Source organism: Calypte anna, chromosome 6 (genome assembly GCF_003957555.1).
Source record: "Calypte anna isolate BGI_N300 chromosome 6, bCalAnn1_v1.p, whole genome shotgun sequence".
Classification (NCBI taxonomy): Eukaryota; Metazoa; Chordata; class Aves; order Apodiformes; family Trochilidae; genus Calypte; species Calypte anna.
In genome coordinates this window covers 5,302,768-5,316,267 of record NC_044252.1, presented here as the reverse complement: position 1 = coordinate 5,316,267, position 13,500 = coordinate 5,302,768, and the positions used below count along the sequence as shown (strand labels likewise).

Sequence of the window (13,500 nt, the reverse complement as noted above, 5' to 3'; positions counted from 1 at the left end):
GAGCCAGTACTTCTTATTTTCATTTTAATTTCGATGTCATGAGCGAACACACACATCTGTCATGTCATTCATTTATCTTAATGCACAGCTCAGTCTGGACAGTCTGATAAATTCTATAGAACAAAAATGTTTTTGTGAATGTTTCTCAAGAAGGATGCTTGGTAGAGAGCTCCACTTTGTATCCATTTAAATTCAAACACTAAGGTACAGCTGTCTCAGATGGCATAAATCATCCTAAGTCCCATTGACTTCAATCAAATAATTCACTTGGACTCTTCTGTCATCTTCCTGGCTTTATACAACTAACCTTGAAGTATCTCCAAAGTATTTGGCAAGACACATTACCAAGCTATCCTGACAGGGGGTTAAATCATACTGCTTAGCGACCTGGCTGACAGTGAAATATGTTCTTTTTTTATCCCCTGCACCTACTACTAATGCAAAGTATTTTCAAGGGTGTCTCTAGTTTTATGTGAGCTTTCATCAGCTAATTTACTCTGCAGTCAGAAAGGTCTATGGTCAGTAATCAATTCACTGTTTCTTTCTAGGCAAAGCTAAAATCCTTCGCTGCCAAAATAATTCAGCTCCTGAAGGAATGGACTGAAACTTTCCCCTATGATTTCCAAGATGAAAAATCCATGAAAGAGCTGAAGGAGATTGCTCACCGGATCACACAGTGTGATGAGGTAGGGTTGGGGAGAGAAACACCATTAAGTGGGAAAGCAGTATTTGTCAACTTATATATATCATTTATCATATTCTAGAAAAGGCTTGCACTGCAGGACTTTCTGAACAGACCACAGGAGCAGTTTCTAAGCTGTCAGTGTAACTGCAGGACACAAGCTGAGCGATTAACTTAATGGTCCATTAGCAGAAAACTGTCTACATATAATCACCAACTGTAAGAAGAAGGGAAAAAATAGTCATGACAGTGTGAAAAAAAAAATATGGACATGGTGCAGGAGAACAGAAAGAACAGTGACTGTAATGGTACAATATAGTTATCTTTCATAGTGAATTATGTACCATCCTTTGTACTTTGTTACGACTCTATCTATCCTGTGAGATACATCAGCTATTCCTAACAAATGTACTCTTGCTCAGGGTGGAGATGTGTATTATTTAGTAGTTAATTCCTAGCAATAATCAACAACTGGTTTGTTGCTGTTTTTCAAGTGACATGTGCAGGATGTCACTTCTAGGGAGGCTCTTGTTTGAGCTCTGCTGGCTGGTCAATCACCAGCCTTAACAGCTCTGAGGTTTTAGCCTCTGAAGAAAACTCGACCTCACTGAAGACTTCTCTAAAGCAAACCGATAAAACAAACCCAAGTAAAATAAGGAAACAAGGGCTTTTATTTTTCTGGTGGTTTTTTGGGGTGTTTTTTTCTTTTTGTTCTTCTTTGGTTTTTTTTTTTCCCCTTTTCCCCCCCAGCTCTCTCTCACTTTTTTCCTTGAGCAAGTCACTTGTAACTACCAGTAGGTAGAAGAAAGTGTGTGCTCAAGATCTGCAAGGGCATTAACTGTAAAGTATTTGTATGAATGTGAAGATTTACTTCTATGGAAGCAGCAGCTTCTTTGTTTTTAAACCCACAACTTCCAGACATTTCCGAAAACAATTACTAGGAAATGGGAAGACAATTGCATTATGTGCTTTTGTTGATTCAGATACAGAGAAAATAAAGAACAACAGGTATGACAGCACTGCATGGATCTGATAGGGCACAATGCAATTAGGTGTTAGCAAGCTGTCAAAAGGAACTATGTCAGTTTTGGTGCATCAGCAGAGCTCTTTACCTGGATGTTACTGTGAAAATGCCAGTGCCTTAGTAGCAAGGGAAAAAGCAGTTGGATTGTAATATATTCCCTTTGTAGGCAAGGGTGAGGAGGTGTATGTTGGCACTTTGGAAAGGGGACTTGGCAGAGGTTCTATTAAGCTTCTGTATCTTGGTATTTAATGTGTGTATTATTTACTTTGAATTAGAAGTTGTGGCCTTTTCCCCTTCCCTCCCACTCTGTTACATATGAATGAGTTGTCATTTGAGAAAAACACATCTTCATGGAGTGGCTCAGTGCTCTGGTGTCTGAGGCATCTGATGACATCCATTAATTACAGCTTCACTGTATTTATCCCCTTAACAAGGCTACAAGTCAAGCTTGATCAGTGAAGATCTACGTCACATCTAACCCCTAGGAAACGTTATTTACACTGACAAAAAGCAGCTCTTGCTTTCAAGTATTTGGTACCACCAAAGTTCCCCATACTGTGCTTCAGCAAGGGATTCTGGAAGTGCTTTGGGGTTTTATTTTCTGTTCTAGAGCTTTTCCAAATCCCCTGAAGACACTGTTCTCCATATGTAGGATGGAAAGTAAATGGAGAACTCACACCAAATGGTCAGGTGCTTGTCCTACTGATATCAGACAGAATACCAAATATCTGTACCTTGCAGCCAAGGCAGTGCCCCGAATGTCTTGTTTGAACTCAAAACAAGTTTGAACAAAACTCCTTGTTATGTCAAACAAGGACAAATTTTTGTATGCTTGTTGACTTATTTTCCATGGGTCTAAGAAAAGTAAGTAAGTAAGTAAGGCTAGTAATGAAAGGAAACTGCCAAAACTTGTAAGGGCATTTTCCTAATTAGTAAGATGCTGATAAATTCACAAAAGCCTAAGTAAGCCACATTTTTTCATGCCACTGCAGTTTCTTTCTTTGCTTTTGTGTAATATCTATGATAATGTCACCTGCCTTCGAGTTTGATTCTCTATGATCTGTATCTAGGAACTTTGCCTCCTCCTAGACACGTGGCTAAGTCAGGCACAGCAGCAGCTGAAGTCAAATGATTTATGAGAGAAAGCTCAGCATACCAGAGAGCAAAATTAGTGCTTTATTTTTGTTCCCCCACCACACTCCCTTGGTATTTCTGAACACTTGTAGCACAATATCTGAAATGGCTCCAGCCAGCTGCTGCTCAGCCATTATCCAGTTGCCTCATCAAGATGAGCTACACTGCCTTCAGCTTTTTGCTTGATTTCACTTGGGAGTCAGATTATTGCCTTGTAAAGCAACATTCTGACACTATTATTGCTTAATTATAGCATGCAATGTATAAGTATTTGGTAGTCATCGCCTCTCACATCTGCCACATAATTTCAGTCATCACTGCACATTAGTGGCTTCTTTGAATGATAAGATTCATTGCAGTTCTTTCTAATACATCCACTTGGCTGGCAGAAACCAACACAGCAGGTTGTAAACTAACTGTTAACCTTGTGGCTAACTTCAAGAAGTAATTTGCATGAAGATAGAACAACTATGTAGGAAAGAGGAGAAGGGCTGTCTGGTAGAATTACTTTTTCCAGCAGCAGGAAGAACATGGGTAATTTAAGACAATAACAAGAGAGATAAAAGAAGCAGGAAAGTAATGAAGTTAGGTCTTTAGGAATGCCCTCATGGAAAAGTATCTATAGGACAGAAATGGTCAAGGGCATGAAGAGTTTGACTTGCCTTAGCTGTCAGAACACTGAGGGGATGGGTTATATTTGTGTCTTTACCAGTACCTCTCTTTATAGATACCCTGAACTGATACCTGAGCTGAAAAGTATTTTAGTTTTTCAAGAACATGATGTACACTGTGCTTTTACCTAAATCTTTGGATACTATAGTTGCTTAAAGCCAAGCCAGGGGATTACAGGGTATATTGCTGGATATAATGTGAATTCCCTGGGTTCTGCCTGGGCCAGATAGGCTTGATCATCAGTGGGACTGAGCAGAATGAGTTTTTTGGTACTTGGAACACACAGGATCCAAGAAGCCTTGAGCAAACAACTCAACTCACCTTTCACTATGCCCACTTTTAAGCTGTTCACCCTGATGCCTTTGAAATAGGGTACCAGCCAAAAACCACCCCAGGGAGCAGATCAGCTGAGCAAGTGAAACAGAGTTGGGAAGGCAGGGAGGCATAACAATGATGGTTTGAAGCTGTGGGGAGTGTTAGGACAAGTTAATTTGTCACAGGATAATCTGCTCAGGGGTAAGAGAAAAGAAAATGGATATTAAGCATTTATTTTTTCCAGTCAGAAATTCTCAGGCAGTCCATGCCTGCAAGAACTAAATGTTTTCAGGAGTCATTGTTTCTACCTTGTGCTTAGGAAAATGGAACAGTGAAAAAGATCATTAGCCAGATGACACAGAACCTCCTGATGGCCCTCTCTGCACGGAGCCAGTACCAGGAAATCAGAGAGAAATTCCGGCAGCCAGTTACTGACAAAGGCACCATCCTCAAGGCCAAGCCACAGTCAACTCAAAAGGACATCCTAAGCATCTGCTGTGACCCTCTGATCTTGGCACAGCAGCTGACCTATATTGAACTGGTAAGACACTCATTTGTGGGAATTATTTTCCCTCTATTAAAAGAAATTTGCTGTGGCTTCACTGAAAGCCTCAATGTTTTAATCAAAAAATACCATGGAATGAACAAGACCAAATAAGCACACCTATAAAAAACAGCTTGCACATCTATACTGTAAGACAAAAGTTACCAAAAATGTTCCCATAACTGTGGACTTATTGATGTGTTTTTCACTGAACTCCTTGTTGGTCTGTACAGTGACAGTCTCTCGTCTCCCAAAACAGGAAAGGGTGAGCAACATTTACCCAGAGGATCTGATGCAGATTGTCAGCCACATGGACTCCCTGGATAATCACAAGGTACAAGACAGGGTATGGAGAGCAAAATAAACAGAATAACCAGGGTAAAGAACCCCCATGATTTGAGTGCAAAGAAGGCTGGCACCTTCTAACCTTAAACTCTCAAGAAATAATCCAACAAGATGGTATCAGGACATGAGAAGGAAGTTAATAATTTGGTGTGTTGACTGTATGATGATACAGGATGGTATTTACAAGTGTCTTGTTCTCTTACAGTGCCGAGGTGATGTGACCAAAACCTATAATTTGGAAGCCTATGACAATTGGTTTAATTGTCTCAGCATGCTGGTGGCTACAGAGATTTGTCGGGTAGGTGTTTGGGGGGAAAAAACCCCACCACCAAAAATTTGAAACATTAGCAGTGCAATTAAAGTTAATGGCATTAGTCAAGCACTGAGTTATTTCCATGCTTTTATGATTAAGAGTTTATGCTATGTTTGGCTTCGTGTATATTCTCTAGTTTTCTGTAGCTTCCATAGCATCATACTCGTGTGGAGTTTGAGCTTGGAGGTCTTTTTAGGTTTAATTTTAAATATATCCATAAATTCTCAAAGATACTAGTCTTTAAACATAGATTTTTTCAAAAAACAGCTGTTCTTAGACTGCATTGACAAATCATTAGCACTGTTATGTATTCCTGATTTTTCTACAACAAATACTAATATATTTTCTTCAGAAGTCTGGAAAGAAAGCAGATTACAGGAAAGGTTAAATACAGGATTAACTAACTTCTGTCATGAAATAAGCTAAGAAATGGAAAGTATACTGCCCCAGAAACCTTCTTTTTTGCATATTCTGTCTCTCTATTCCTATTAACATACAGCAGTTCTAGCAAATGGGAGATTTTCTCTCTATTCTTGCTTTGTCAGTAGCTCTTCTGTAGAAATGCAGCAGCCAGCTGTGGTTTCTTGAAGATCCAGATCTCTTTTTAAGATTTCCTGCTCTCACAGAAGCTTATTACAAAAACACCAAGACATCTTCCAGAACTGACTAAATGGCTCATTGAGTCAGTCAAACAAAAGGCTTTAGCATATCAAACATTAAGCCAAGCCACTACTGAACTATTTTCTTTTGATATGACACAGAAACAGCAGTGTTTAGGTAAGAGGGATTTTTTAAAAAAAAAAAAAAGAAAAAAGGAATTCCCAGGTGAATTAATCTGCAGTTACCACTCAGGACAATTTTTCTATAATCCAGACCAAGCTTCTAGATCTAAATATGAATTAATGTTATCTATGAAATAATACTAACTTTAAAAAAAAAAAAAAAGCACAGATTTTCAACATCACTTGCTAGAACTTTCCTTTGCATGACTGGGAATTTGTACTTTTGATCATCATCACTACGTGCTCTTGAGGTGATTAAGGAGTAGACACATTAAAATGAGAAAAGCAGCACATGACAATGTTTTTCTCACAATCATGTTACATGTCCCTGGTTTTAAGACTGCCCACTGCTTTTTTTCCTTGTTTAGAGGTTTACATTTTTTGTATATATTTTTCTGAAAGCAGCTTCATGTTATCTTCCTTTTCCAGTAACAGGAAATTGCTGAAAAGTATGCAGCTTGTTTATCCAGCATTCCCTAAGACACTGAACTTTATGTATAAACAAAAATTTACATTGCTTCACAAGTGGACAAACAATTGATAGTAGGTCCAAATACTTCTGCTATTTTATTAAAAATTCATCTTAGGAAAAATAGCCTCAGGACTATATCAAGACTTTAGCTGGATAAAGTCTTGAAACGTCTGTTCAATCAACCTGCTACAATACCTTTGACTGAACATCCCATTCAAAGCTCAGGCCATCCCTTCTGAATAGAACTTATTTTTTTTTTTCAGGTTGTAAAGAAAAAGCAGCGTACAAGAATGGTGGAATTTTTCATTGATGTGGCAAGAGAATGCTTCAATATTGGAAATTTCAACTCAATGATGGCCATTATCTGTGAGTATCCTTAACAAAAAGCACTATTTTACAGCTTGATGGCAAGACTCTGCTTGTACTTGCCTTAAATTGTCTGCCCACGTCAGCACACAAAGCTCTGCAGGGGCAGGCAGCACCTACCAGTGACAGATTAATGTGTGGGTGTTAGCTACAACTTGTTTGTCAGGCTGAACTGCCTTCCAAAACGTGTGGTACTGATGCATAAACACAGAGTTACAAGTCCTATATTTTTTTTTTCTTCAATTTGTTTCTTTCTTTGTCTCTCCTCCATCCATTCAGCTGGCATGAACTTGAGTCCTGTGGCACGGCTAAAGAAAACTTGGTCCAAGGTCAAAACAGCCAAGTTTGATGTTTTAGAGGTATGTATAAAGTTCAGACTTTGTGTAGAAATCCACCAAATAGTTTCATTCCAAACCTCTGATGGGGAATTAGTAAATCAGAGATGTTTTCTTTATGTCATTTCTTCCTGGGATACATTTCCCAATTGGACATCAAGGTAGTTTTCAATTAAGTGAATACCATTGTGCTACCCTTAAAACTAGATAGAGTACTCCATCTAGTGGAGAGCTGAATGAAAACAAAACCTCATTGAAATAGTCAGGGGCCTGCTGAGAGCAAATTAGAATTTTGTGCCCTCCATCAGTCATTTAGTTCCTTTCAGTCTTCCATTAACCACTGGAGCAAATCACCCCAGTAAAGAACCCTTCTCTCAAACAAGACAGACCCTATGAGGAGAGGCTGAGAGAGCTGGGGTTGATTCAGCCTGAAGAAGAGGAGGCTCAGGGGAGACCTCATCACTCTCTACAACTCCCTGAAAGGAGGTTGGAGCCAGGGGGGGGGGTTGGGCTCTTGTCCCAGGCAACTCTCAGCAAGACAGGAGGGCACGGTCTCAAGTTGTGCCAGGGGAGGTTTAGGTTGGACATTAGAAAGAATTTCTTTACGGAGAGGGTGATCAGACATTGGAATGGGCTGCCCAGGGAAGTAGTGGATTCTCCATCCATGGAGATATTTCAAAAGAGACTGGATGTGGCACTCAGTGCCATGGGCTGGGAACTGCAATGGTGGTTAAAGGGTTGGACTTGATGATCTCTGAGGTCCCTTCCAACCCAGCCAATTCTATGATTCTATTCTATGAAATTTGAAAAACCTGAATCCAGATCCAGTCAGTCTCCAGTGCTCTTAGAAGTTTAAAAAGGAGCCTAGTCAATTTATAAAGAACAAACTCTCCTCACGGTTAGGTCAAAGCTTTTTCTATGTAGGAAACGTGTTACCTGACTGCCTTTTCCTCCCAGCATCACATGGACCCATCCAGCAACTTCTGCAATTACCGCACAGCCCTGCAGGGAGCAGCACAGCGATCTCAGGCTGCCAACAGCAACCGGGAGAAAATCGTCATCCCTGTTTTCAACTTGTTTATCAAAGACATCTACTTTCTGCACAAAATCCACACCAACCGCTTGCCCAACGGGCAGATAAACTTCAAGGTAGGACTCTGCTCTTCTAGGAACTCTTTGCACAATGTTTTCCTAGCCTTAGAGGTGCCAGTTTTGAACTTTTAGCTCCTTATTTTACCAGTTATTTCAGCATTGCTATGATCTAGACATAAAACAATACCATTTATTTAGGGGAAATGATTTCACTGGGTTTCTGTGCAAGCACTTGCAGCAGATACACAATGCCATGTGCAGAAGAGAACCTGTAAAGCAGCTGGAATGTAATTGCATCCAGTTAAAAGATTAATAAGTAGTGAAATAGAGATTAATTTTACATTAAATGAGGACAGATGCAGGGCAAAACAAAATTAACCTAGGAACAACTGACTGGAATAACATTGATTTGATTCCAGAACAGATACATGAAAAGACTTAGAAGAAAAGAAGACTTTCCAAAGCCAAACACCAAGACAAAGCCAGCACAGCATAAAAAAATGACTTAAGTAGTGCAGAAATAGTTTAATGTTAGCTAATGATAAAGAGAGATCTCATCAAGAACCCTTGTGCTGCAAACATTTAAAATAAAGAACTTGAAGTCATTAAGGGTAAGAGTTTTAATTTACCACATGTGACAACAGCCAGAAATGTGCCATTCCTCAGCACTCTGCCTGCCTTAGGTTCAAAAGGGACCTGGAGGGAAAGCTTTTCTGTGGCAGCAAGCTGTCCTGGCTGCTCACACTGTAATAGGTTGACTTCACCCTAAATCATTAGGTGATTTAACCTCATTAGCCCAGCTAGCTCTAAGTGCTACAGTCAACCAGCAAATGGCATTTAACAGGCACTGAAGGGGGTTTCTACAGGTTCTGGATTCTCTCTCCCTGACTAATAAACATGCCCAAAAGAAAATGTCTGTCAAAAGTATATTTTTTGCCATTATGAAGGCTGGGTAGGGAGAGGGGGGCATAAAGTAAAGTAAAATTCTATACTGACCAGTTCCAGTCAGGCTAGAGATAAAACAGAGAAAAAAGCACTTTATTATATGTGAAGGAATGGTTGATAAAATAGTTGAATGCAGAAGACCAGGCAGTTAGCAGGAATACACTGTTCTGAACTTGAGAGCTAACAGGTGAGGAGCTAAGAGCAAGAAAGAGCCAAAGGCAGCAATAAAAAGAAGGATAACAAGGGAGATGACTAAATAAGAGCTAATAAGAAAAGCAGCCTGAGTAAGAACAAGACTGATGCTCTAAGACTGATAGAAAACAAGTGATATTTGAAAGAAAACAAACATGATTTTAATATTTTAATTACACCCCGTGCAGAAATTCTGGGAAATTTCAAGACAGATTCATGATTTCCTGACATGGAAGCAGGTAGAGTGCCCTTTTGAAAAAGACAAGAAGATCCAGAGCTATCTACTCACAGCACCCATTTATAGTGAAGAAGGTAAAGTCCTTTATTGAACATTAAAGTCTTGCTGCTTGTTGAAATGCAGAAAGAATATGCAGATTAAAAAAATAACACACAAAAAATATTTTATTACTGCATTCTCACTTTTGTGTTGACTTCTAGTGAGAATAAGCTTCATTATGAAGTCTAAGTTACACCTGCTATACTGTTACCTTTAATTATTTTTCCCCAGTTAAAGAACCCACATATCTCATTGTTCTTATTTTATTTACTAGCTCTGTTCATTGCATCCTTTGAAAGTGAAGGTCCAGAAAACCACATGGAAAAAGACAGCTGGAAAACTCTCAGGTATAAAGCTTCCTCAGAACATGAATCTTTCTGCAGGTGTTAACATCTCATCATCAGTTTCCTCCCTCCAATTTGCCTGCCCAGTGTAAGACCATCTTGCCCCAAGTATAATTATTTTTTCTGGAAAATAATTAAACAAACCCCTGAGACACAATGATTTTGATACAGCTTTTCCAGGCAGATGAGTTCAGGTTTTAAGATTATTAACAAAAGAAAATGTGCTTTATCTAGGCTATCATGTTCAGTAAAAGAATCCAGCTTTGTAGTAGTTTTCAGCCATGCTTTTCTCAGGGGAACAAGTATATATAGGGAGATCCTAAGGAGTTCCTATCATGTATCATAGCTATGCAGTACAAATCCTATAAAAAGACAAAATTTTATAAAAGTAATCTTAATTTTCAGCCTAATCTTAGGGGAGAAAGTCTCAATGACTCCTTCCTCTTTGAGAGGGAGAAGCAGCTCTTCCATGCACATGAGATCAGTTCCTTTAGAGGAGATTTCTTATAATCTCCTGATGATCTGACTGAGGCAGAAAGACTTAGATCTTTGTAAATCATGTTAAACATTTTGATTTGACATATCTGTACCAGGTAAAGACCAAATTGGGAAGTCTGTACATCCTAAGATGCCACATTATGACTGTGCTGTCCTAGATGAGACAGTTTCATAGTGATCCCAGTTTTCCTAGGAAGATTTTCCATGATTAAACCCATTATTAAACCCATACCTTACATGAAACCTGATGCTGTTCAGCAGGCAATGGCACAGGATGACAGAGGAACCTATGTTATTCACCTAAGCACATCTTAATGGTCAGAAGTAATGTTATGAAGGTTAAATTTTAATTTGAAGCCAACATCTTCATAGGATTTCATACATGTATTCCAGTTTATAGCAGCTGAAAATCTATCCCTTGAAGAAAGTCTTCCAGCTAATGATGCAACACAGATCTCTTGCCAACATTTGCCAAAAACCAGAAAACTTTGTCATGAAAAAAAAACCAATTATTTTTTATTACTGCTTCTTTCTAGGACAACTCTGCTTAATAGAGCCTGAGATTTCTGGATCTGATCTGCAGACTTTGAGGCACATCAAATGAATGTGTTTTTACAACCTGAAAGACTTGGACTGAGCTAAACCAGACCTCACTGGCTGAGGTCTCTTCTTTTGTATATACAGTAACTTTTATGAAATGTGTTAAATATTTCACATGTCAACCTTAAGGCACTTAAGTGAAGGGTTTTGGTTTTTTTTTTATTTTAAATATAAGGGCAGGGCCCTGTTCTCAGAGATGAAATGTATCATGGGAGATGGTATCCCTGGGGAGATCTTACTCTATCAGCATCCAAATTTTTATTTTTTTTCTTACTTCCAGCAAAATAAATTAAAACTATAACATCCATCCCAACTAAAATCAGTGTTCAGGTGAAATACTCCCTTGGACCAGTATCCTGCTGAACACTGAACACCTTTGAAGGGTCTCCTTCAAATCAGTGATGCCATGCACACGTGTCAGTGTTTGTAGAGCCTTAGACATCTGCTGTAAGCATGTTCCTCTCCTACATCAGAAAATAGTGCCTTAAAAAGGTACTGATCTTGCTTAGTGTACCTTCTATTACGCCGGGCTGGAAGTCAAGAAAATAAAAATACGGATGTCTTGAAACCAGCTACAATGTACTTTTTAAATGAAATGGAGAATGTGGCACATGAAGTGGAGTCTACCTGCCTGTGACAGTGATGGTGCAGCAAACATTATTTTTGTTACATGATTTAAAGAGCTCAGAGGGGGGGAAACTGCTGGAGGGTGTGCGTTTGCGTGCGAGGAGGTGTGGGTGCACGTGTGGAGATGCACACAGGTCCGAGTTTTAATACTTCTGGGAAATATCCTTGAAATTCTGGCTGTCAAAATAGTTTGTGCTTTCCTTTTGAAAAAAAATCAGGGATTTTTTTGTTTTAAGAGAAAAATGGCTAATGTAGATTATCTCTGCAAAACAGGCTCGAAGTGTTTCTTCTGAAAACAGGTTTTGGAAAATAAAAATCATACATGAGCTGGGGAGGGGGAAGTGAATCAGCTGATGTCCAGTTTGAAGTTTAGGCTGGATTTTCAAAAGAGGCTTAAGGAAGGTTTATCACCACTGAACTGGGTATTTAATTCCCTTGTTTCCCTTAAAAAATCTGGTCTGCACTTACAGACATCTAAAGCAAAGTTCAACTTCTATCATAAGCTTTTTCTAGTATTTGGCAAGTCATGATTAAATATCAGGGCCAAGAACCCATTAACCCACCATAAGAAATGGGTCAAACCTTTGAACCCAGGTCAGTACCAAAATTGGAGATGCTCTATAAACCCCTTGATGCTTACCAGTTCTAATTTCACCATTTAGCCTTGTGTTTACAACTATTTTGAATATCCAGATTAGCACCTGAGGAGCTTTTGTTGGGTGGTATTAATTTCCAGGGAAAAATATACAGTTCAGGACTTCAACTTTCTCACCTCTCTGCTGAATTAAGAAAACAAAACAACCCTCAGATTAAAAGTTGTTTCATGAACAAATTAACCATTGATATTTGTTCTTTCCAGTATTTATTCTGTGAAGGCTTGAGGGCTGGATTTTGCATAGAAAACGACCCGAGCCAGATAATTACATCTCTATTCTATTTTTTTAACAAGGCCCCAGAGTTCACAGTGGTTGCAGCCTCCCTCTCAGAGGGAGAAGACCTCTGTATGAGCTCCTTTAAAATTCAGCAACTTGAATTAGGTGGGTTTTATCTTATTCTGCCTTCTGTTGAAGAAAGGGCAAGAGTCTGGTTTGTTCCAGTCAACTCTTTTTGCCAAGTGCCACTGTTTCATACAGCATCTGCAATCACTTTGGAGAAATTATTTGCTGTTTTGGCCCTGGAGTATGGTGAAAAATCCAAAAGCCTTCCTTCTCTCCTTGGTCCACTCCCCCCTTGACAAATACTTAAAAGTGGAGGCAAGGGAGGGAAATAAATCAGCATTTTCCAAGTCACATAAGATTGACATCAAAGAGAAACAAAGCAACTCACATCATGAAGGACAAAGTCAAATATTGTTAACAAGAACAGCCCAGAAAAGGGGAAGGGATAATTCTTATGATCTGCTGCTATTTTTCCTGTGTTGAAGTACTGACCTTCAGCCCTGGATTAGAGTAAGAATATTTATACTGTATTATTACAGTGTTTTGCACTTTCAGAGATGCTCTAGCTTGTAACATTGTTGGACACTATAAGAGGGATTGTATATCAGCTTTGTTTATGTAACTGAAATTTTAAAAGTATGCTTAAAATTTAAGAAAAAAAAATATATATTTGAAATGCAATTTTAGAACACTTTCTGTAAATGTATAAAAAAGCTTCCACATGAATGTGCACTTCACTGGTCAATCAGTCCTAGTATATACTTGAAATCAATGCAGTATCCACATCAGTTCCTTTTAATTTTTCATCCCTTGGTTTGATACATTCCTTAAATACTGTGTTTTGCTATTCTGAGCTGAGATGTTAAATATAAAGCTGTAGCATAAAGCAGGATTATTCTGTGTTTGATTGGATGTGCTTGCATTAATAATAAAAAAAATTTGCTTCAACCAGGTCACTTCCCATCCTTGTTTTTCACTTGAAAACCAACCAAGCCACAAACCA

The 13,500-nt window shown here is 38.8% G+C and overlaps 1 protein-coding gene across 5 annotated transcripts in view; it reads left to right on the top strand.

The window, feature by feature from the left end:
- The window catches only part of RASGEF1A (RasGEF domain family member 1A), a 52,158-nt gene extending 38,708 nt beyond the window's left edge, over positions 1-13,450 (top strand). For 2 of the 5 annotated variants that reach the window (XM_030453165.1, XM_030453168.1), the window contains exons 4-12: positions 549-686; positions 4,147-4,368; positions 4,631-4,705; positions 4,922-5,014; positions 6,547-6,649; positions 6,929-7,008; positions 7,942-8,133; positions 9,402-9,525; positions 9,765-9,953. In XM_030453165.1, the coding sequence (XP_030309025.1) occupies positions 549-686; positions 4,147-4,368; positions 4,631-4,705; positions 4,922-5,014; positions 6,547-6,649; positions 6,929-7,008; positions 7,942-8,133; positions 9,402-9,525; positions 9,765-9,880 (1,143 nt within the window). In that variant the 3' untranslated portion in view covers positions 9,881-9,953. Of the gene's footprint in view, positions 1-548; positions 687-4,146; positions 4,369-4,630; positions 4,706-4,921; positions 5,015-6,546; positions 6,650-6,928; positions 7,009-7,941; positions 8,134-9,401; positions 9,526-9,764; positions 9,954-10,868 lie in introns of those variants that run through there. The other 3 variants (XM_030453166.1, XM_030453164.1, XM_030453169.1) reach the window with 3 other exon arrangements.
- Positions 13,451-13,500: the final 50 nt, after the last annotated feature.